The sequence below is a fragment of the Brachyistius frenatus genome, unplaced genomic scaffold (genome assembly GCF_029030835.1).
Source record: "Brachyistius frenatus isolate BFR_SWC_R1_liver_20210118 unplaced genomic scaffold, ASM2903083v1 Contig_9, whole genome shotgun sequence".
Classification (NCBI taxonomy): Eukaryota; Metazoa; Chordata; class Actinopteri; family Embiotocidae; genus Brachyistius; species Brachyistius frenatus.
The window spans coordinates 3,706,124-3,730,407 of NW_027210608.1; the positions used below are offsets into that span (position 1 = coordinate 3,706,124).

At 42.8% G+C, this 24,284-nt stretch overlaps 1 protein-coding gene across 2 annotated transcripts in view; it reads left to right on the plus strand.

The window, feature by feature from the left end:
• Positions 1-2,061: 2,061 nt before the first annotated feature.
• Positions 2,062-24,284, plus strand: part of nkd1 (NKD inhibitor of WNT signaling pathway 1) — a 29,164-nt gene continuing 6,941 nt past the window's right edge. For both annotated transcript variants that reach the window (XM_069690382.1, XM_069690383.1), the window contains exons 1-4: positions 2,062-2,243; positions 2,341-2,373; positions 2,618-2,757; positions 20,999-21,056. In XM_069690382.1, the coding sequence (XP_069546483.1) occupies positions 2,219-2,243; positions 2,341-2,373; positions 2,618-2,757; positions 20,999-21,056 (256 nt within the window). In that variant the 5' untranslated portion in view covers positions 2,062-2,218. The remainder of the gene's footprint in view (positions 2,244-2,340; positions 2,374-2,617; positions 2,758-20,998; positions 21,057-24,284) is intronic.

Consider the following 24,284-nt stretch of genomic DNA (forward strand, 5'->3'; position numbering starts at 1 on the left):
GTGTGTGTGTGTGTGTGTGTGTGTGTGTGTGTGTGTGTGTGTGTGTGTGTGTGTGTGTGTGTGCTTGACATGCTGATAGCAATGCTGTGAGACACACAGGTACAAACAACATGGCCTGTAAACTTAAACACAGTTCTGACATCCTGACAGTAGGGACCAATGTTAATTTAGGGGCCAGTAAGAGTACGTCAGCACGTCATTGCTTTTAAGTGCTTCTAGCTTTTAATAAGATGTCCCAAAACTGAAGTAATATTCCCCTGTTTTTAGACTTAAAAAGGAATAAAATACACCATGACTCAGAAATGACAAGTTAAGACAAATTTTAGACATCCAGCATTTGGAATAAAAAAAGGAACCTATTTTGAAAACACATAAAACACTACTGCCTGCACCATGCAGGCGACAGTTCTCAGGAAACCTTTTTAAATAACATTTGTGTCTTATTCATGTATTCAAGTGTTCATTCATGAAACTGATACAGCATATCAAGGAGACTCCTCTTTTTATTAGTTCATCGAAGCTGATCGATCAGATTATTTCAAAGTAGAAAACACATAATAGTTTCTCATGAAAAAACAAAAACTTTTTATCTTATATAACAATGGAAGCACATTATACATGTTCAGCCTGGTCCTCCAATGAGCATACTAATCTAAAGATGAAAACATTGCATTGTATAGTGTATCTTTTTTTTTTTTTTTTTTTATTGAACAGAAACATATTTCCAAATTTTTCACATCATACAATCGACTCAGTTGGTATTTTGGGGGAAAACTCAAACTGCCAACCAGAGATAAATAATCAATTTTAGAATGTGATTAATGTCAAAGTCTATTCTTACATTGATAATTATTGGAGCATTAGTATGGCATCTCTTAAGAAAATGTCTGGAGCGTTACCAGTTCTTTTGTCACAAGATGATGCCCACTGTGTTGTATTACTGTCACACTGAGCTACTGGCAGCCCGGCATGAAATGGCGCTGCAGCTTCTGTTTTATGAAGACATCAAAAGAATCTTAGCCTGCCTTCATCTGCTGCCTCACTCCAATAAGATCCTTATTCTCATGTCAGAGACCCCAAACACAGATGTGCACTGACCACAGAGCCACATGTGATATCATTTTGTCCCCAGGAAACCCATGTGACAGGATAATTGTTAATATGGTTTATATTACAGTCAAGAGGGAGCCCATTTCAAGTTATGCTGGCATGCGACGGCAGAGGTGTTGTGACAAAGATCTTGTGGCAAATGATTTGTGATGTCAGATGTAGAAAATGTATCAGAGCTGACCTGAGAGACAATTTTCACAACTAGAAACTTTCTTTTGCATTTTGCTCAATTTCCACTTGCCCTCAAATAAAACATTAAAAACTCCACGTTTTGATTTGGATCCATTTGAACTGACATGGTTTCCCCCAAAACTGCAGACGCCACGGCACACCGACACGAAGTCCCCAGGACTCCCGTTTATGAGAACGACTGAAAACAATGCAGGGAAGTTCAGAGCGTTTACACGCACTTGCTGGCACTCTGGGGTGACGTAGCTCTAAATCCTGATCTTATTGTTGACATCTCTTCAGCGCTTTGAAGAGACACACGAGCGGGGAGAGCTGAGCGAGCTGCATCAAGTCAGCCAGAAGAAGTCACCTGAACCCGGAAGTCATGACTTTTTATTTTCATAATAAAAATATATTAAGCAGCAACACGGACGGGTTGCTGCGGGGTTGTTTTTGATCAGTTACTTTAATAGTTTAAGTAGACAGTTTAACTGCACCAATTTTTGGTTTACAGACGTTTAAAAGTTTAAAAATTGCGGGGGAACAAATTAAGGCACTGTTGATATTTTCTGGCTTTACATTTATAATATGTAAGAGCATGAACGCAATGCAAGTATTTGTTCTTTTTCAACACTGTATGTCATCTCTATTTCGTTTGGCGCATGCCTAGTTTACGTCCCATGGAGTCCACGGGTTTTATTGTGAAAGCGCCGACAGGAAGTCGCACAGCCTATTGTCTTTTGTGTGTCTTGTCAGCGGCGGCGCTCTGGATCAAAGGCTCGTTTGGCTCCCAGTCGTGCGGTCCTGTACCGAGCGCAGTCTGCTCTCCGTCTCCACGGACGCTCCTCTGTCTGGATATCGCAGCCCGCCTCTCTTTATTTTTTCTTTTCTTTGGATTATATTCATCTGATGGTTTTCAACTCCAACTCGATGCATAGAAATGGGTAAACTGCACTCGAAACATGGTAAGCGTTCCTGTTCCTGAGAGGAAAATCACAGCTGTAGTTGCTGCGATACTTTCGAGTAACACATTCATTGTCTCCTGTCTTTCTTTCTCTCAAGCCGCTATTTGTAAACCGAGGGAGAGTCCTGAAGGTAAGCGCACTTCTTCTTTCCCTCTTTTGTGTCATGCACTTTCATATTTTCTGAGCAATTTGGGTCAGTTTTGAGAACAGCGAAGCAGTTTCTGGTCTCATCTCCGTCTCCAGCGCGTTGCTGTCCGACTCTTTGAAGACGGGACTGCTTGCAGCACCGAGGAAACGTAGTTTGTAGCCGCTAATAATGCGCTTGTGTGTGCGCGTGTGTGTGTGTGTGTGTGCGTGCGCGTGTGTGTTTTCAGGCGACAGCTTTGTAGTCAATGCCTGTTTGGCGAGGAAGGGAATCGACGACTGGCTCGTGAAGCAGAAATACTACTGCACGAGCTCTCGCCTCGAGCAGCAGGACTGTCACCACAAGAATAACTGCGGCTTGACGACGCGGGTGAGTGAGACTCTGTCCACCGGTTTATTTACAGTGAAGCAGAAATTCCTGCTGTTTTCATATCAAATGTGTTGCCTCTTTACGATGTTTGTGTTCGTTTCACGTGCGGCGTTTAAAAAAAAATAAAAAAATTAATATATATTTTTTTAAAGCTGCGCTTCACCTTGCCACTACTTTAGCACGAGGCTACATTTAAAGGCTGCAGCTCGTGTCCGTCCTCTGCCGATGTCTCAAAGTCCTCACAAACTTTTTGATAAACTTTTTACAGTGGTGGAGGGAGAAGTTCATGTTGGCTGCACACAGGGAGGTAAATGTTGCTGTTTTTTTTTTAGGCAGGGAGATATTTGCAAGCTTAAAATGTACTCCGAAGCTCTTGAAGTGAACAGGAACATCTCAGTTTCATGTGTTGCAGTCCCTTTTTTTGTTGTTGTTGTCCTGTTTCGCTGACAAAATTAAACAATACATTTTAATACTGCTTTGGTTGAGCTCTAATCCACACACGTAGGGAACCAATGATCAGCCTAAGCACTGATCTGAGGGTTTGTTGTTGTTTTGTTTTGTTAGGTAACAATAGATCAAGCCTGAGTTGAAAGCATTGCAGTGTGACAGTCTGGTGACAAGTGTGGATTGTAAAGGCTGGGGAGAAATGTTGGAGGTCATGCTTGTTTTGTATTTTGGCAGTACCGTAAACACTGGGCTGTTGTTGTCAAGTGGGGAAATCCTTTGGAATTGCTTCAGAGGAGCCTTAAGCCTCTTTGGTTAGCGATGCCTTCCTCAAAGGCAGCATGTTTGAGGAATTGGAGCCCATCAAAAAAAAAAAAAAGAAGGAAAATCAGTTCCTCCGCCCACGATCCAGACACTTGCAGAAGAAATGCATCTATCTCTTGAATACAGCCCAAAAATCCAGGATCTATTTCATTTTGAACACATTGACGTACCTACTGTAATATTCAGTTGTGATTTGCGTCGCAGGATTTTCCTTTTATAATACTTGACAGCTCCTTTAGTTGCCCACCATTTGTGAAAAAGGAGAATCCTATCATCAGCGGCATGTAGCTGCTTGGCGTAGTAAACAGTCGATTTCATTTTCCCTCCTTTTTGCCAGTCATTTGCTCATTATGATGAAATACTCCGTTAAGATGCAGCAGTTCTTTCGTAAAGGTCATGTTATGCCACGTCTTTATACTGGTTATCACGCAAGCTCGACACAAGTGCACACGCGGGGTGAGATCCTTTCAAAAAATGTGCCTTTGGTGTGGGGAGTTATCCGCATGAAGGTGAGCAGTAGGCAAACAACAAATTGAGGAAGTCTTAGACAACAGAAATATTTTCCAATTCCCACCTACATCAGGTCTAAAGTCCGCCACTGTTTTTTCTCCAGCTGTGTTGCATGATGGGTTATTTATGACAAAGTGCAGGTTAAAGTGTGTTACAGGGTATTGGGAGGTTGGCACCTACGTGGTGTTATAGTTGATGATTACAACGTGTCCAGCGCTGCAGTTTACCTATTCATATAGTAAAACGTTGGTTCTCAAAGCAGGTGTTGTGTCTAAGGGACGTTTTTTTGTTGAGTGACTGTAAGAAACACCTGAATCTATATTTCCCTTTGGAGCATGAAGACGCTGCTGCAGCAGAAAATCCCTTCTATTTACGTCGCTGCTCATGTGTTTAGTGGGGTTCGTATGCTTTGGGCAATTTAAGCATTTGAACCCACAGTATTACCATTCAATTACCATAAATTATTACCACAAAAACAAACATTCATTACTTTGTTCCACGACATTTTCACGTGCTTCTTTTCCCAACAACAGCGGTGTGTGTGAAGTTTTGGCCCAGGGTGGAAGGGGCCCCTGCCGAAAGGGCTGGATGTTTTTGAACAATTTAGAGTTGGCGTAGTTCAGCTTGTATAAATAATTCAAGTCTGGATGGCTAATGGCTTTTAAAATTCAGAGGGAGAATGAATAAAAGAAGAGAGGTGTTTCCACATAATTTATTTTGGTGCTTTTCTCTTTTGTTTCGTGATCATTAAATTAATTGAAGTAAATCTATAATGACCACTCCCTCCAGGAAATCGGGATATTGTGTAATTAAATTCAATCAATATCTGACACATTTGTCTGCTGTAATTTTCACCGCATTAAAAGTGCTCAGAAGAAGCTCTGCTGAAGGCTCTTCTGCACAAAGTAAACCTCTCCCAAACAGAAAACGCCTCATTTACAGTGAACAAGTCTCTTTAACCTCTCATGATCAGAACAAACTACATCCTTACATCAAAAAAAGTGTCTGAAGTGGTGGTGATGGGCTTCACGGGAAATCTCGTCTTATCGTAATAATTAGGTCACCGATCGTTGCCTTTCCCTGCGTTATTCTTATCATACAGTACGTGTTAAACCACCTGAGTTTTTTTTACAGCTTTACAGTTTTATGAGATTATACTTTGTGCTGAGGCATACAGCATGCATAACATGAATATTGGCATTTTTACAGAAGATGGAGTCTTCTTCTATAAAACGATGTCACTTTTAGTGGGTCAAGGATTCAATAAAAACAAACTAAAGTATTTCCATTTATTTCTGGGATGTGCAGTCTACGTAGTAATACAGGAAGTGATTACATATGTTTTGTCATTAGGTCTTAGTTTGAAAAAAAAAAAAAAAAATCTGTTTTTTTTCTTCGGCTTGCAAGTTTTGCCAATTTGTGCAAAATTATTGCAAAAAAAAAAAAAAAAAAAAGACCTAAACTTCTGCAAATTGCATTGGAACTTTTCAGAAAATCTGCAGCAAAAACAAACATGTTTGACAATAACAATCACAAAGAAGGTGAAATCCTAGAGGGACTGATTTATGATGTAAAGTCACGGTTTTTCATCAATCTGTGGCAGCGTAGTTTACGAGCAGTGTTGAGATGTGACGTAACGTTCAGTAATTTTCAGTAGCTTTCCCAAAGCTTAAAAATATTTATTTCATAGTTATGTAAGCACCATGCTAAATAAGTTGATGTTTGATGTGTTGATGTTTCTGCCTTCTTAAGAAGAATTACACAAATGGTACAGAGTCCCAACCTTTTCCAAAATATTTATTGATTAATTCAATGTGTGAAGATTATTTTTCTTGAAAAATATGCTCTAGAAAATATTCCTGTTAAAAATGATGTAGAATTTTGAATTATTCCTCAAATTGAATCTATTCCCCTTCGCTAGAGGAAATCTTCGCCGTATCCCATTAGAAGTCTTAACGTTGTGTGAGAGCTTTAAAAGCTCGACCCCACGGTGCTCTCAGACAAAAACAGAAGCTAACCTTTTACGTGAGAGAATGCAAGTCTGCTCTCTTAGCTTTAAAAGTTGTCTATATTGTATGGAATACCTGGTGAGATAGTTATTTATAGCCGCTGTTCTTTGAGCCCCCCCCCCCAGCTGAACCAGGGTCCGGGAGAATGTGGGTCGGGTGTCAACAGTGGGGAGTCCGTGCTTGGAATTCTTTTGATCCAAACTTTCCCAAAACCTTATTCCCCGTAGGAGCAATGCAGATCCTAAAGAAATCACTGTGGTGAGGAGCGGCTCACATTAGTTTGTCTCTATTAATGGTTCTGATATTGTTGAGTATGCAGAGAAGATAAAGATGCACCTAAAAGACTGTGTGGTGTTTCCATGCAGACTCTGTGCTCTGCAGCCGTTCATGAGGTGTGCGGTCAGATACGCCGTCGGTTGGTCGAGCCGGGCGGACTGTGAGTGAGTGGTGTGGACAGGTGGATCTGCGGGTCTCAACACATGAGATCCAGGTCATATGAACCTCAGCACACTTTCTCCCCTGTGTACAGCATGGTGTCTACACCCACCCATAAATCCGATGTGTTCTGTGCGGCCTGTAGATTTCTGTTGCTGACATAGACATCGATATGGCCGAAGATTTTCACAACATAGGACTTGGTAGTTCAAATTTCTGGTGGCGAGTTTATAAGGTTGCTTCCTTTGGCATCGTATAAAAGACACGACCATTATGGTTGTCGGGCGTCAGGACTGACTTCAAATGTATTCTATTTTAATGGCTTTCCTCACAAGTTACCCCTTTCTGTGGTTAAAACCGCCCCCTCCTCTGGTGCTCCCCTCTCCTCCATCTTCCCTTCCTAACCTCCATCTGTTTGTTGCGTTTACCCTGTGGCCCTGTGTGACGGTTGCTGCTGATGAAATGAGACTGCATTTGAAGTGGGCCACGCAGGGAGGTGTCTGTAGTGACACTGATGGCTCCTCCTCCTCCTCCTCCTCCTCCTCTGTGAAGCCTTACCCTCTGTGTAGTAAAAAGACCACCCCCATCCCCTCCACCCTCCTTCCACCTCTTCCAAGTCTTCCTGAGCTGCTGCTCCTACAAATCCAAAACTTAGGTTTTTTTTTTCTTCCACTGAACTTCCATCAGTTTGTATGGAAGACAGACAAAAGCAAAGGTACATCTGACGACAGAATGCAACTCAAAAGTGAATCACAGTGGAACTTCTGCCCCCAACCCCCTTGTCTCACAGTTGGTTGCAAGGTCTTTGATTTTTTTTAGGTTTTTTTTGAAAGTAGAAAGGTTTCTTTGGAAATAGGCCTAAAGCTTTTAAACGCATTCCCTCAGCCTCCAAGTCTGATAAAAGACGTGGCAGGTTTTGCGCCCCCTTCGTTTTTCGCTTCTGCTGTTGTGCTTTTTCTTTCCTTGTCGTTTTCCACAAAGCGAGGGCCCTTGTCTCGAAGCTGAAAGCACCTTTCAAATACAGACTCCTCATCCTCTTTCTCTCCTGCTTTCTGTCTTTTTCCCTGTGCGTTTTCTTTTCCCACCGGCTGGCCTCTTGTGCGTGCTGTGTGACGTATGCCCCTCTCCCACCGGGCTCTACCCCCTCTGTGCTCCCAAGGGACCAAGGGCCTGTTGTTGCTCTTTGAAGAGGCTGGGAGAAAAGTTTGGAGCCACACTCTAAAGAGAAGAAAAGCCCTCGCCTTTGGGAGGAGGGGTAGCACCTGGCCATAGAGGGGCTCTGTGATTTTTTTTTTTTTTTTTTCCTTTTTTCCCATGAGAAGATGCGGTGGAAGTCTTGGGCTGACATCAACGTAGCTGGGGGACTGGGAGGTTCGAGGATGTGGAGGTGGCTTTAATGTCACATCAGGCATCGTATGTCGCACAGATTACTAAAAGCTTGTGAATGATGCCTTCTGGAAAGGATTTCTGTGAAAGAAAGATGCTGGTTGAGAGTAAGATAAAGCTCTAGTGGCATGTCGACATTTGATCAGGTTTTTCCTTCTACCTTTTTTTTTGGGGGGGGGAAGCGAAAGCATTTCCCTCCCCCGCTTCTCCCTCTGTATTTCTCACTGGCCATTATACCACACATACCCGATCTTAGGAAATGCAGGACTGAATCTGTTTAGTTTCTGAATTATTTAACAGGTAAAAGGTTTAAAATTTGTAAAAGCCATCATCTCCTGTCACTGTTGGTGGTGTAAGAAATAAAACGGTGTATTTGCCGTATTAATAGTCAGGGCGCAATGCTCATTTATGTGCATATCTTTTCATGCGTGTGCGTGTAAGTGTGCAATATGTCGGGAGTCAGCTGTCCGGATGCACTTCAGAGATCAAAGGCTTCTACGAGAATGTGCTCTGAATCTCAGGGGATTAGCAGCTGAGATTGTGCTTTGTTTCCCCAAATATATGCTCAGTTTGGAGCAACGGATAGCTGTTGATCAAAGTGTCTCTGTGGCTGCAAGGCTTTGTTCCTCACTTGAGGGTGGCATTTATCTCACAACTCTAAAGAATAGATCAATTTTGAGCGCGTTCTGCTCTTTTGTTTTCTTTTGTGTTAAAACTTGACCGGATTGAAATGGAAAGCCACTGACAGGCTTGTGTTATACTAAATAGTGTAAACAGTGTGGAAGTCAGAGCAGACAATTCACCTAAATGTTTTATATTAGCTAGACATCATCATCTTTGCTGTAAATCTCACATATCTGTATGTATCTGTATCTGTAGTATCTTTTGACGTATCTTTTGATGTGTGAATATGCTCTTAGACACACTAATGCCATTTTAAAAAGGGTCATAAACTATTTTCCTTTCATATTTGAGTAAAGATAGACCAGAGATATCAGCAAGGAAAGCTCTTGAGTGTAAGTGTCATGCAATTGCCATACCAAACCTGCAAAACCTTAGAAACACCAGCAAAGTAACTGCATGCTCTATACACAGCACAATAAATGTGCACATTTATATATATATTTATATATATGTATATATACAGGGAGAAACTCTCGGTTTCACTGATAAACTCTCGGTGACTGAGGCCTCTGTGGTGGTTCTGGGTTTTCTGTGGGAGCTCAGTGCCCGTTTTAATCACCCACTTTAAAGACTCTGCTGAAGTGGGTGTTTAAGTGTTTAAACCCTGAATAATTCTCTGTTGTTTGTTTATCGGGTTCCCCTGCGGGCTGCGCTCTGGCCCATGCTGTAAGTGCTGAATAATTTCACTAAGCACTCAAAGTGGCTCTCAAATAGGACAAGATCAACATCTGCATGAAGCTGCTATCAAGCTCTCATGAGATTGTGCCTACAAAGCACAGAGGCACTCACAAATATACACACACACACACACACACACACACACACACACACACACACACACACACACACACACACACACACACACACACACACACACACACACACACACACACACACACACACACACACACACACACACACACATTGCCCATGTGTTTACCATAATACGTGAATTCATTTATCACCGCTAACAGAGTCCCAGCATGATTCCCTTCCACTTGTTTGTCTTATAAACCTGATCTGGGGAAACACCAGTGATGGCCTCCACAGCTTCCCTGAGCCCTGCTGGTGTATTTATCCTCCTTGTGTTTGCGCGCTTTGGTGACCAGGGCTATAAGGCCACCTGAGGTGGAGGGAATGGAGGAAGTAGATTTAGGTAAACAGAGGTGGGAGAGCATTGTGCCGCTCACCGACCGTGGTTCCAGGGCTCTTCAGTTCTTCCTGTGGCGCCTGGGCTGGAGGAGGTCTGGATTGTCTGTTAGGGGATGTTTTTAGTGGAAGGAAAGCTAAACAGAAGATCGGCCCGGCTGAAAGGAAAGCTGTCCTCCCCTGGTGTGTTTATGCTCCACAGGTGCCACAACCCAAAGAGGACCTCACCCTGCAGATTCTCAATGGAGCAGACCAGCCCTGTGCTCCCCAAAGGGCCATTTGCCCTGTCTGTCAAACCCACCACTCCCTCAGCCAACTACTTAATAACACTCAACACTCCTTTTTTAAGTCTTCAGGGGACTGCAGTGCAACCTTAAAGTGTACAACCCTGTCTGAAATTTGAGATTAGTTTACCTCAGAGTTTACAGTATGAGAGATGGAGTCTGTTTGACGTACACTGTTTCCTTTGTTTTATCATAAAAATCTGTCCTTTCTATATATTCAACTTTCCCTCCTGTAAGCTTTTATTATACTCTGAAACTGACACAAGTCAAATGACATTCAATTTTTTCACTGTCACTCTCCACTGATAATTAGGTAGGTGCGTGGATATAACTTCAAACCTTTCACCTTCAATATTGATAGACGGTGTTGTTGCTTCTACAGTTGCTGGGGATGAAATTATTTCACCCACAGCTGTAGCACACTATAGTTCACGCACAAAACAATTGTGCTGTGAAACCAATAGGAAGTTATGGGTTGAGGCTAAATGATTAGATCATGTTTAACCATAGCTTTTCATAAATGGTTTTTTTTTTTTTTTTTTTTGCGCGTGTATTTTTATGTTTCTGTGTGTTAATATGTGCAGGAGTATTGGTAGTACCATTTCCTAGCTGTCTGCAACTGTAACCGACTCTGCTGCAAGTTCATTATAGTGAGCTGTGACACAAGCCACTAATTCCAGTCAGCTATGAATAGAAATGTGCTATGGCACCAGCACACTCCTATATAGTAGTTGAAGTGTCTATTTCTGCTGCTATGTTTACTTGCTAAGTTGAAACACTCTCTGTAATTACAAAGATTTTAAGTCCACAGTTATAAGGTCAGATGTGAGGGATGTTTTGAGGTAGTGGCTTGTGGCTGGCAGGATGTCTGTTCGTGTGTAGTGTTTGTGTGTTGTGTGTGTGTGTGTGTGTGTGTGTGTGTGTGTGTGTGTGTGTGTGTGTGTGTGTGTGTGTGTGTGTGTGTGTGTGTGTGTGTGTGTGTGTGTGTGTGTGTGTGTGTGTGTGTGTGTGTGTGTGATCGTATGAATATCTAGTATGCGTGCACAGGCAGAAAGGAAGAATTTGGCCACCTTGGTGTTGAGGTCTGTCCCATCTGGTCAACATGCACACGTCGGAGGTTTTCACAAGTGCCACCTACCGCATGGAGCTCCGCTGTTGATGACAGTGGCAATGTTTAGTAACTGGCTTTGAATAAATGTTTCTGACATCTGTCATTTGGGGGAAATTGTAGAAATCTGATTGTAAACATCGGGCTTTATGATATTTTCCTCATCGGCAGCTTTGTTTTCATGTGCGTAGTGGCTCAGACTGCACTCATAATACACCCTAACAACTTACAAAACAGGTTTGGTAGATCAGATAATAACATGAGGAAAACTTACTATATATATCTATAAACAGGTTTCGCTTTGTTTGTTTGATTTTTTTTTTTTCATTCAGCAGCTTTTTAATGTTGTAGATCAGATAATTAAAACACAATTTATTTAGGAAATGCAATTTTCAAGACACTATTGAACACTATTACATTGCGAAAAAACCTCAGTATGAATATATGCTATTATAAAGAGATCTTTTCACTGTAGCCACTATCATGACAAGTTACAGAGACGTGTGCTCTCATTTGGCTTTGGTAAAAGGCTGAAGTGCCTGTCACTTTCTTGCTGCCCTCGAGGTAGACTTCCTGACTAAAATCCTGTTCCTCCCACACTTTGCTACACTTCAGACTGGCGTCTGAAGCCACCCAGACGACTGAAGGACTGTCTCTCCTCAAAGAGAGCTTTGACTAATTACTAAGACCCTCCAGACCGAGTGGAGCACACTGTTACTCTCAGACACTTAATGATGGAAGCAGGCATGTTGCCAACCGTTTGTCTAGAATGTATAATCCATCCTGTTTTTGCAATAGTGATTGAAACTCGTGCACGCGCTCCCTAAGCTTGTGTCACCCCAGCAGGACTGCTCTGCCCTTTTTGCTGAAGAAGTTAAAGGTTTCAGAGCGAACTAATTTCCTTCTGCAAGGGTGACATATCCAATTCTAACCACACAGGCTTTTGGAGATGAGGTGTGTCATTTTGTGTGAGACACCCTCTCTCCTCTTTCTTTCTTTTCCTTTTCTCTTTTCCTTATTCTTTGGATGTGGGCTTCACTCTCAATTCAGAGGGCCATAATGTTGTGATTTGTTGCTCTTGGCAGGCGGAGACACCCTGTAAATCAAGGCCAAGCGACAGGCCGTCTCCATTCCCTTCCAAGCCAGAGCTTCCACTTGGGAATGCAAGTTCCCAAAGTGGAGTTCATTGGCTCCGGAGAAAATGTCATAAGGATTCACCTCCAGCTCAGATTCCCTGTTAACTCTCTGGACTCCTGAGGAAAGTTTAGGACAAAAACAGAACAGCCTTCGCTAATGCCATCTGCTCACATTGTTTACTAATGCCTGTGTGTGAATACTAGAAGTTCAGCTGCAGGCCACGTAGCAAAAGAAGAGTCAAAATGACAATTATTAAAATGAAGTAACAGTGGTTGTATTTCTTTATTTTATTCTGATGAATACAGTTGCGTTTACAGCCACAGGACCACAGCAAACTGTTGCTTATCCTTACATCAACTTTATGATTCGCTGATAATGTTTTAGTTTTTTTTGTCGTTGTAATTTTTTTCAAATAAGTTTCAGAAGAAGCAAGTGAACTTTTTTGAATTCGGGTCAAATATTTCTCGTAGAAAATGAAATGAAAGCACTCGTAGCGACGGGCTTCTCTAAACTGCTGGAGGGGCGATCACGCTGTTAGACTCTTGATCTTGACACATTGTATCCTCCCTCTCCTCCTCTCTGGTGAGATACGGCTTTGATAAACAGTGTGATAAATGTTAATTGTTGCGGTTACATATTTTTCAAAAGCTAATAAAGGCCGTTACCTTGAGTAACAGGTAGGGTTTAGCGCCTGAGGGGCTGGCTGAGTTGTAAAAGCTTATCTTTGCAGGTGTAAAAGTTTTGTAAATGGGTCATTAAAGTGTTGGCCAACTTCACACATAGAACACAGAAAAGTGAGAGGGGGAGGGAGATTACTTCAGATCAGCAGGTTTCTGAAGCATAGAGATGAGGGCTGTAAATCTCTGCTAATATTCCACTGAGCCTTTCAGGAGGCAGCCTTTGATGTGGGTGAGGTAATGTGACCAGCAGTGTTTGCAATGTTAATCTGATGTGGAGAAATGACTGGTGGCTGCGCGCTATCGCTCCACAAAGGGTACGCGTCCAATCACGGCACTTGTTGGCCCTGTAAAAGAAAAAGAAATGAATTCGGAGAGAAAACAATACGTGTACAAAAAGTCACACATCCACCACACAGATACGTGTCTTCACAACCTCCTGTAGTCCAATGTTTAATTTACACACACATATAATTTAACTTCATAAACAGGGCAAAACTCTCCTGAGCCACTCCTCCGCCTCCATATGCAGGGATTTTTTTCAGCCTCACTAAAATGTCTCTGGTGTGTGTTTATCTGTTTATGTGTTGAGAATCTCAGCATGACCGGTGTCGTGAACTAGAGTTAACACGGTAAGCCCTCTGGCATGTGCAGCCTCCTCAAACCCCTTCCAGCTTTGTGTGTTTGCTGACCATGCACACTTTAATCATAGAGCTGCTTCCTCCAACCTGCCTGGTGATGGATTCCAACTCCGTGGCTATAATTTCCTTCCTGGGGTGCAGGAAGAGAGGTGGGTGTGCTGTGACTGAGGGGTGTCAGGCATGGGGCCGCCGAGTCTGCAGGGAAGGTGTCTGTCTTTGAAGCTCCATCCGAGACGTCAAATTATAAGTTAACCCTGTTTGGTCCACAGAGTTTAGGGACTTATAATTGTCCAATTATTTATCTAGTTTGTTATCCACTCAACCTAAGTAGTGCCCTCTCTTCATAGGTGCTGAAAAATCAAGGCAGACGTAGTGGCTGAGAATCAGGAGAGAAAGCTTTGGATGTAATTTAGAGGTCTATGTGTGGTTTTAAAGTTTGCTGTCGTAACCACATTTTGACAATTTTCCAATCTGATTGTGCCTGCTGTGTTTTTTTTCTTTTTTTTCTGTTGCATACTGAACTGATAATAATGTTGTTCAGCTGTGTGGTATTTGTACTAAAAAGTACAATGTGTACACTAAATGTACTGCAAGGTGCTTCATATTTAAAACATCCCCCTCTGTTTGTTGTAAAGCTCTGACATTTTAGACAACTTAAGCATCTGTTTTCCTGGAACAACTTCAACAGAGTACCTCAGTGCATCGTGTGATGATGGGCCTCATAGTCGCTTTGTAAAAAAAAAAAAAAAAAAAAATAGGAAAAAGAATCAGGTGTATCTCGTTTGGCTGGAGAGAAATGCAGAGATATTGATTTGCCATGGCTCTTGGTCTGTGGGTGTTGTCTGCAAATTGGCCCCGTCTCCTCGCTCTCCACAAATGGGACTGTCTCACGTCAGCTCTGCGATGCTATATGATTATCTGAGATCTTCATTTCATGTGTGAAAACTGATCCCCTTTGAAGCCTCACTCACAGGCACTTCACTACCTCACATCAACACCCTCTATCTTGGCTCCATCTCGGGGCGTCATGTTTTACTGCGACGTGGTGCTTTGAATGAGGCTGTTTAATGCTGCTGGAAGGTGAGGAGCACTCCAGCATGAAGAGCTGGAAGAGAGGCCCGGACCCCGGTTTAAACTGTTGTTTGATGATGACTGGTGGTCCGTTTTTCTCCTCTTGCACCACCACCACACTCACCACACGTTGCAGGATAGGCTCTGCTCCAGATTCCAGGAGTTGTACTGCGCAGTCCTTTGAAATTGCCTCCGGTGTATCTCAGTTTACTCTTTGGGATGGTGGAGGGGGATGGGTATTTCCTTTCCTGAGGTCCTCTGTGAGTAACACTACACCTATAAGCTAATTTGCAGCTCTAAAACTAATAAGAGCTGGGCTTTTTTTGTTGTTTTACTTCTTGGTTTTCAACACTGGGACTGTGTGTGCACTGGAGCGTTTGAAAATTCCCATGCTATACAGCTGTTTTCTCCATTAGTAATTCATAAACTTTTTGTAATGGCTGCTATCCAGATTAGACGAACTCCGTCATAATCATTTCATCTGCCAAGCCCACCAGATTTAAGGGACAAAGTACAAATACATGACGACATCTTCAGTGTATCTTAACACACCTGGTTCAAGGACACCGGGGCATCGCATGTTCTGCACTCTCCTGGTATTTTATGGTGCTGCCTGTGGTCTTCGATCTATCCATGTGTACAGATATTGGACATGCTGGGGCACAAGTGGGAGTAATCCCTCCTCACTTTCTGTTCTGCTCTGTTTCACCTTCTCCAGTGCTGGGTGGCTTTTATGTGAGTGTCGGCAACCTCAGCCATCTCCTGTCTGAAAAGCCCAGGGGAAGCAGACATACTTGGAGAAGCATGGCCGGTATTCCCACATCCAGCCTTGTCTCTGTCACTCTGCCTGTCTCGCCCGTTTGGCTAAATGGCTTTTCATGTGTCGCTCCCCGCTTCGTGTCGGCACGGCTTCTCTTAATGTTGCACTTCCTGAAGGTGGAGGACCGGGCAGGAGGCACCCAGCCGCAGCCCTAATGAGATTTTTCCTGGGTTTTGATGGAGTGCCAGTGGTGCTGCCATTGCTCGAGAGGCCTGCCTCCACTGAGCCCTGGCGTGCGATCAGGTGGAGCTGTCGTCGGCCGCATAAATTGTCAGCCTGTGTGGTGGGTCATGGAGGCAGACAGCATAGAGACCAAGAGGCCTTGTGGGACTTTCCCACAGTCACATACAAGTACATATTACTTGCACTTTAATGTACCCCTTTGCTTCAAACACAGACTCGCAGAAAAAAAGTTGGCCCAGTGGGTCAAGTCTGCAGCGCCAGAGTAAGGATGACGCGAGAGGCAACTTTGTGTCGTAACTCCACCAGTCGGTTGTGTGCCAACATGCGCCCACTGTCTTTCTCCCTTTCTCTGCCTGTCTTGCTCTATCCCGGGCAAAAAGACAAAAACATTGCAATATATTCGAAAGTAAATGGCAAAAGCTGTTTCAGACCTTTTTAACTCAAACTTATCTGGGATAGTCTAAATGAGCAGAGTCCTATAGGGCTGTCACTTTTTCCAAAAATTACATTTGAACGAATATGAAATGACATGCAATTGGTTTGGTGTAGAACCCAAACCTTGATGTCGTGATTGTCCACTCTGCACGGCTCTGCACAACTGATGATCACACTGGGTCAAATAGGGGCTACGATAGGTCAGATCTGATGGTGATTTGTAAGAGCGCCCTCTGCTGGATGACAGGCAAATGACTTCAAATGGTCTGCTCCTCATATAGACTGTGAACTTTAAAATTCAAAAGGGTCATTACAGTAATTACGTTCAAACAAATGTTGGCCTTTTGAAGAAGTGGCAGCCTTAGATTGCTCTTTTCAGCTACATCATTAGTTCAGGATGCCAACCTTGACGAAGTTGGCCCTAAAATGATGTAATTCTAATCATGAAATTTCAGTGTATTTTTGCGATAACGACATACACATTTGTTTTGACAAAATATTGTCTCGTTAGCGAATCAAATACCATTGGTGCTCTGTATTGGAGTATTATTGATTATTAGTTTCCTGAGATTGATGCTAATCAATCTAAGGACAGGTGTTGAATGAGCGCCCCTCATTATAATGTTTTACAGCTGATATTTACTTTAGTAAACACAACGTACTGAAGGTAGTTGAGCGGTCAACATTTTTAATGAAATAACACCACAGATGATGTTAGCTCTGTAAATATTATTATTATTATTATTATTATTATTCTTCTTAAATATGGTCATGTGTCTTTGGCACATCCAAATCCATATTTATAAAGTGTGCCATTGATGAGGTTTGCCAAATAGTTCCAGGGGCCAAACCAAACAGGCCTTCGAGCCCGCGAGCAATGTAGATGTGATGTTGTAATGGGGCCGGCACACTATGTTCTGTGTTACATTCCAGTCATAAATCACTTTCTGTGAGGGGGATTGAACAACTTTAAAACACACAGGGGCCACACAATCCCTGGTCCCAGAGGCCCTGAAGAAGCTCTGAAGGACCTGGCGGCTATTGAAAGCAAAATGCTTTATGCTCTGGTTTCCACAGAACATTTAACATCATGTCTGGAAAATTGTTTTAGCTGGTCCCATGAAGTGGAGGAGAAAAATGCCTGTTTGTGCCCTGACGCCTGCACCCCTGACCGGTTCGGTCCGGGTTCCGGCAGTGCCGCAGGAAAGTGACTTCCTGCTCCAGCTTTCGTGACATAGTTTGGGTCCTATGCCATAATAACAAACAAGATGGCCAAACACTGCAGCGCCCAGTATACAGCAGAGTTGATAAGCAGTGCGTCTGCATCATTTAGAGCTGATTTTAACAATATGATTATTGGCTCCGTGGACATTTTACTTGTTTACTTTAGCTGTGGTTGAGCCACTGGTGGTGTGGGGGTGAGATTGTTTGGAGGCTTCATCCCCTTGAAGTGCTCTCCCACATTGACCCCCGACCTTTGAATTAGCAAAGGTCCCGTAGAAACCCAACAGTGGCTCATTGCCTAGCCAAAAAAAGATGGATGGCTCTTTTTGTAGTTTTACGTACATGTGGTTGTCATGAATATTGTGGCCATGTTCAATGTAAACAAGAATTTAACGAGACCCAGTTCTCTCATTGATGTCGACCATTCAGACTCACAGACTCGACATTTGTAAACGTTGCATCAGCTCAGCCTCATCTTTGCTCATTAGTTGTAAAATCATTTTCATTGTAGTTTTGGGTAAATCCACACTAAGCTTTTTAGTTTCACGTCAAACTGAAGCGAATGAGTTAAAGCTTTTTTTCTCTGTTGCCCAACGAACTGCACTGACTTACTTTGTAGTCTAAAACCAGCCACAACTGCTATTTTTGTTACTTTTTATTTAGTGTGTAATAATATAATTTTAGTTACAAAAGATATTCTGTCTTTTGATGTGCGTTTAATATTCTTCATAGCTTGGCCATCTGTGCTACTTTCAGTTTGGGTCAATAAAAATTATATTACAGCTTGTTACCATAAAAAAAAGACCCTGATTTCTGTAAAATAAGTAGACTTTAGTGGAGTTTATGACTCATATCATGAACTAAAACTGGAACTTACAGCAACAAAAAGGAAATTAATTTACTAAATTAAACAGAAAAGATGGAGATGTTTTGGTCTAGTTTAGTAAGAGTAAGTAGTAGAGTGGGAGTTCTGTCAATCACGTCTTAGTAGGAGTAACATAAAAGTTACGATTATAGGCTATTGAGGGCATTTTTTTCTAGGTGGGTAGGTGTTAATAATCTCTTTGTTACTTCTCTGGTTAAAAACATCCCTTTTTCTGGAATTAGAAAAATAAATGTCTTCATTGTTCTTGTGACCAGTTGGCTGGCAGGAAGGCAGAAAGACAAACATCTCTTATTTTTAGAGCTCCTGCTCAGTATTTTGACGACCTGATCAATCACTGCCAGAGCCAGAAACTAGAGAGCCGTGTTTGACAGTGAAGTGGTTCTGTGGGACAGATTTAGACTTTATATGTGACACCCCCCAAAAAAATTTGAATTCAGTTCAATTAAAAGCTGCAAGCAGAACTGTCAAAGTAATCACTGATATATTCAGTGATCTGAGACTTTTCAACAGAGGACCAGTGTGCGTGTTTGTTTGGAGTTAAAAAAAAAAAGAAAAAAAAAAGCCTGGGATATTTCTTTCTTAACACTGACCAGAGCAGATCCCAGAGTAACCTCAGCATACTAATAATACGGCCCTCATCCATCACCACAGACAACAACCAATTAGTACATTCCTCCTCTCCCTTTTTCTCATGTTCTTGGCTAACCCCTCAATAATTTTGGATCATTCATCAAAAAAACTGAAACACATTCAAGATGGTGTGTGTGTGTGTTTTTTTTATGTGCGTGAGAAATCAAAGGAATGTCTATTGTGGAGTGATTTTTTATTTTTGTGAGGCTCAACAGAGGCCCGCGTGAATGTTACTACGATATAATTGACTGGGCTTGATGTCTGAATGGGTCATTGAGCATCAGCTGTCTCTCCTTCGTGACCATCCTTTCCATCTGAGTGAGTGTGTGTATTGGCAAAGGAGACTTACAGTAACTTTGTCTCGTAATTATGTAATGCTATTCTGTGTAATTTTAGCAGAGTTTAGCAGAGAAATGTGTGTAACTGCTCAGCAGAGTCTCCGCTAACAGTGACAACCAGCGTTTAACCTGTGACAGCCGTCTCGGGTTAAATGCTTTCTTTTAAAATAAAGGGTGATTATGAGAAACTAAAACATCCACCAATAAACAGGATGGTATTACTGTGCAATTAGTTTCTCCCAAACCTATAATGATGAACTCCTTTTCTTCAGCTAAATGTAGCTCCTTTTTTTTTTTTTTTTACAGTAAACCCTAAGAAAACAACCTTGTTTTGAAAGTTTGCATTTCTTTCAATACTTCTCAATTTACATAAAAAAAATATGTAATGAAAGACAAACCTCTGAGAAAATATTTTACACCAGGAACTTGGCAAGGACCAGAAATGCTACAAATGCAATACAACACAAATGAGTTCCTTGACAGATGGAGTGGTGGGTTAGCAGATAAATGTTTTAAATAGTTATTTCTTGGGAAATTGATGCAGTTATGTAAATTTCACCCCCGATTAATAAAGACCATTTGAACCATGAAATTTCATTGTTGACAAACATGTACTTTTAATTCATAATTTTTCGTCATTGCTAAACATCTTTCTGTCTGACTCTAATGTGATCCTGAAATGATCATTAAAACTACTGTTGGCCTTCTTATCACACCAAAACTGAGCAGTGCCAGACCTGCATTTAAAGCCCAGAAGCAGCCGTAACGGAATGTTTGTTGACCCACTCACACCAACAACAAACAGGTTTATCCCGGCTCCCTGCTTTGCTTTTGGATATCCGTCTATCAGCCTTAGTCCTGCAGTTTTCTGTATTCTCTTCCTGAGGCCACCCACGGCGCTGCAGCCCGACCAGCACCACACTGAGGAGGGCAGGATCGGACTATCTGACCTTCTACCTCTCTGGATTACCCAGAAATCCCCTCTCACGCTGTCACAGCCTCGCCTTTGACATGTACACATGTATGAACACACCAGCATGTATACAGTAAACACACATGCTTTCTACACGGACATCCCAGACGGCATTTTATGAAGTTAAACATTTAGGTTAATCATCACCAGTGATAAGTCTCCTGTTAATACGTTTATCTAGTTTTTGATGACTCAAGAGAAATGTTTTTCCAATAGTTTGTGTGCATTGGAGAAGTTGTTGTTGTTGGGTCTGTGGATGTGTTGGGCCGTGCGTACTGGTATGTGCATGTATATGCATTTGTCAGCCTGTGAGTAATGGTTTTTCAGCCAGATGAATGCAATGCCACACGGATACCTGAGCCAGACTTTTTCCGTAGCAAAGCCGGGGATCACATGTCCCTCCAGTCTCTGAGGTATGCACTAAGAGACAGGGCTGCCAGGCGAGGGGTCCCGGGTGAAAAACGGCCCGGGATAGAAACAAGCCTCTGAACGTATCCCTGCAACGACAGTCCATCACCGAAATAGCCCGACTACCAGGCCTTTTTCTCAGAATCTGCTGCAGGCTGGCAGCAATGATTTAGATTCTGCTTTCACAGTCTCAAATCTGACTGCCAGTCTTCTGCTCAGTTTGTTTCAGTCCTGCAATTACCATCCTCTTAAACTTTCCGCTGCTGTTTAAGCTCAGTGCACAACTGTCAAACTTTGTTCATATATAGATATATAAATGCTGTAATTTCAGTTGGGGCATGTCACTCTGTGTTGGAAAACTGTGGTGTGGATTTGCACCGTTGGAGATGTTTGATTTTATGTGACAAAAATATGACGACTACTCCTTTTATATGACCTGAAACAGTGATGTATGTGTCTTGTTCTCTTTCCTTTTCTCTTCTCAGGACTCCATAAATGAAGCATGCGCTGTGGGGATCGGCGATGAACACTATCGTTTGGAAGGTAGGCCCTCTGCTCTTCATCATCATTTCCCACACCAGCTCATCTCAATGATTTTGTTCCACTCTCCGGCAAAAATAGCCGCTCTGGTGTTTGATATGAATGAAAACGTGCAAAAATACTATTTGGAATTGCCCTTTAGGCACTTGTGTGGCTCTCTGATTGAGTGGTTCATCCTTTCCCCTCCGCTTCACACCCGTTCACTAAGCCCCAGCAATGTGCTGATGAGGACCCCTTCACCTTCCCTCCCGCCTCTCGTCTGCCCCTCCCCGGCCGTGCACTGCAAAAGTGCCTCCGTTCCTCCGTCTTTTCTCCCCGATGTGATGTGATCCTGGATTAAAAGCTCTGGGAGGAGAAAGTCTCTTCCTCCCGTTTAAAGACAGGATTCGACGTGAGGTGCAGGCAGAGGTATACACGTTGAACGAGACCGGCCCAGAATTTGGAGGCACGGCAGAAAAATGTACTTTTATATCAGTTTCTGCTTCACTGGACGACAGATAATGTGCCCGATAAATAGAGTTTGAAATGATTTTAAGTCACTGAGTTTGGGCCAATCTGGTCCTCCCTTAAAGACAGATGTTGCTAATCAAAGCTCTGTTGATTCACTATAATGAATAGGCAAAGGGTGAGATAACTAATTTAAAAAAAAAGTCATTGTTTATGTGTGAATATTTCCATAAAATGGACCAATGGAATGCAAATCTGTCATACTTGTTTGTTTTGGTTGAGAAATGTCACAGTATCAGATTTAAGTTGATAGAAGTTTCAATTGCCGATTTTCTGTATATCAAGACATTTTGTTCCTCATCAGGATCACTAAGTCCCAAATAAAAACAGCTGTGGAGGATTCATGATGTCCCCGACATGAACTGCTTTTAATTCGAGTGATCCGATCTGTTGTTCATTGATCTCGCAGTGTGGAGCAAAGTAAAGAAAATGAGAGAGAAAACAGGGGAGAGCAGAAACAATAGGACAATCAACGCACATGAAAGACTTCTTTCGTCTCGGTATAAAGAAGCACATCCAGAGAAAGTTTTGTGGGGATTAAAAAAAGAACTTTACTGCAAAAATTTCAGTGGAGAGACGAACAGCTCAATGATGAAAGTGTCTTAAGGATACTTAACATCAGTGCTGCCGGCATGCAGGAAGAAGAGCCTACACAAGGTTTTTATTAAGCCCCTTTAACCTTTGTTTCACCAAGGGTTGAGAGTCCTGTTTATCAGCACCTTGTTCTAGATTACGAGTATGTTACAGGTTCACATGTGGACTACCCAGCAAGTACTGCTGGATTATTGTACACCTTGTTCATGAGTAGTTGAGTGCTTCGTCGGTAAAGGAGGAGAAAAAGTTACCTTTGCCACAAAGACCATCCAATCCTGGCCATCCTAAAATCCCCCTGGTACCCAACACTGCTGCCTGTCCAAGGCGCGGCAGGCCCAGTTCTGTGTAATACAGTATCCTTGCTAAGCCGGGTGTGATTGCTCACAGTTTGTGGCAGCTTTCCCAACCTGGCTGCGCTTCTGTGTGTGCGTGTATAAAGTGTATGCATGCACGTGTGCAGCGGGGCAGCTGGAACGGGCTTGGCATGGAGGGTGCCAGCCTCGGCTGCCCTCGTCTTGCCCCTCAGATCTGATGTGCAGCCAATCCCCTGGCGGCAGCTTCACTCATAAAGAGCCAGCTTATGTCTGTGTTGGGGAGGGGGTCAGAGAGGGGGTGTGGGGTGTGGGGGGGTGATAGCAGATTACTGTTACTCCTCCCGGCATTTCATTAGCTCTGAGATAAGCATCTCGCCACCATATTGAGGCTGCTACGGAACAGATTTGCCCTCGCACACAATGTTCCCTTTGAGCACCTCAGATGATCAAACGGCGGGACCCCAAATGCTGCTCCTCTCCAAAAAGTTGGTAAAAGCTCCCTGGGATGATGCCTTTCATTTCTGGCATTTTCCCCTACCCAGGGATGAGACAGGTTTGCTTTGATCTGCTTTGGATCAGGAGGAAAGAAATTGGGCTGTTGTGTCTGCTCTGTTGGCGAGCAAACAAACAGTGTTTCAGATTTGACTCGGCTTAATTAATTAGTGATTCTGTTTTACAGCCGGTCTGATCCTCTTCCAAAAGGTTTGAGAATGGAACTTCAAAGTGTGGCGGGAGGAGGGCGGAGAGAGGGGTGTGGTCTCTGTGGCTTTATGGGTGTGTGCAGCCTGCAGGACTGTGACTGGGTGAAGGGGGAGGGTGGAGGGTGCTGCTGATGATGATGATGATGATGATGAAAGCTAAATGAACAGAGGTGAAACACACGGCGGCTGACTTAAGGCCAGAACAAGCTTCTGAGATAAAGACACATTAACATCTACGGGTGAAACGAGGATGTCTGTCTGAGTAACTGTAACTCACAGCGGCCAGCGAAGGAGCTGACACGTACGTGTCCCAAATCTCAGTTACATCTTGTGTGTGTCGGCAGTCTCGTGTGTCAAACACATGCTGGATTTCAAAGCGAAGAAGGATATCCGGTAGCGTTAGATCTGGGCTAACATCCAACGCTGAAACTGAAACATTAAACCAGACAGCGACTGTCTTGCTATTTTGGTCTACCAGGCTGTGCAACCTTATAATGTGGTGTAATCCAAATTAAAAAAAACACCACCTTTAACTGTGACCTCAGACATTAACCTGCTGAATCAACACTTTTCTTACAGATTCAAAAAAACAGTAAAGGCTACGTACATTTGCCACTTGCATACATGAGTTCACATTGAGTTCACACATTGGTTCATTGATTTATTGTTTGAGAATTGTTGAGGTCTGACAGTTGATATCACCAAGACATCCTCACTTTAAATCCTGTCTGTGTTTGTACAGTAAAGCTAACCATGACTTCTGTGATAAGGGAAACCCACACAGGTGGGTCTGGCCGTCAGTTGGAAGTGCATGTGACAGATGATTGCTCCCTGCAGACTGTCTGACTGTACTTTAAGTGTGGATAGTAATGTAGGCTGAATGTCATTGCAACAAAATGATGAGCTCTGCTGCACTGAGCCGCCGACTCAGGGGCGTCCTGTAGACCTGTTTGATGTTCACGCGTTGTTTCAGTTCCACCATTTAGAGTCGAATGCCAATTGCCATATTCTGTCATGTTTTAAGCATGTTGTGCTGTTTAGTTTCATGTTTGACATCCGCTCTCGGTGTGAACCCACCGGGAGTTTAGATACTGTCGCTAAGAGGTAAAAAGTAT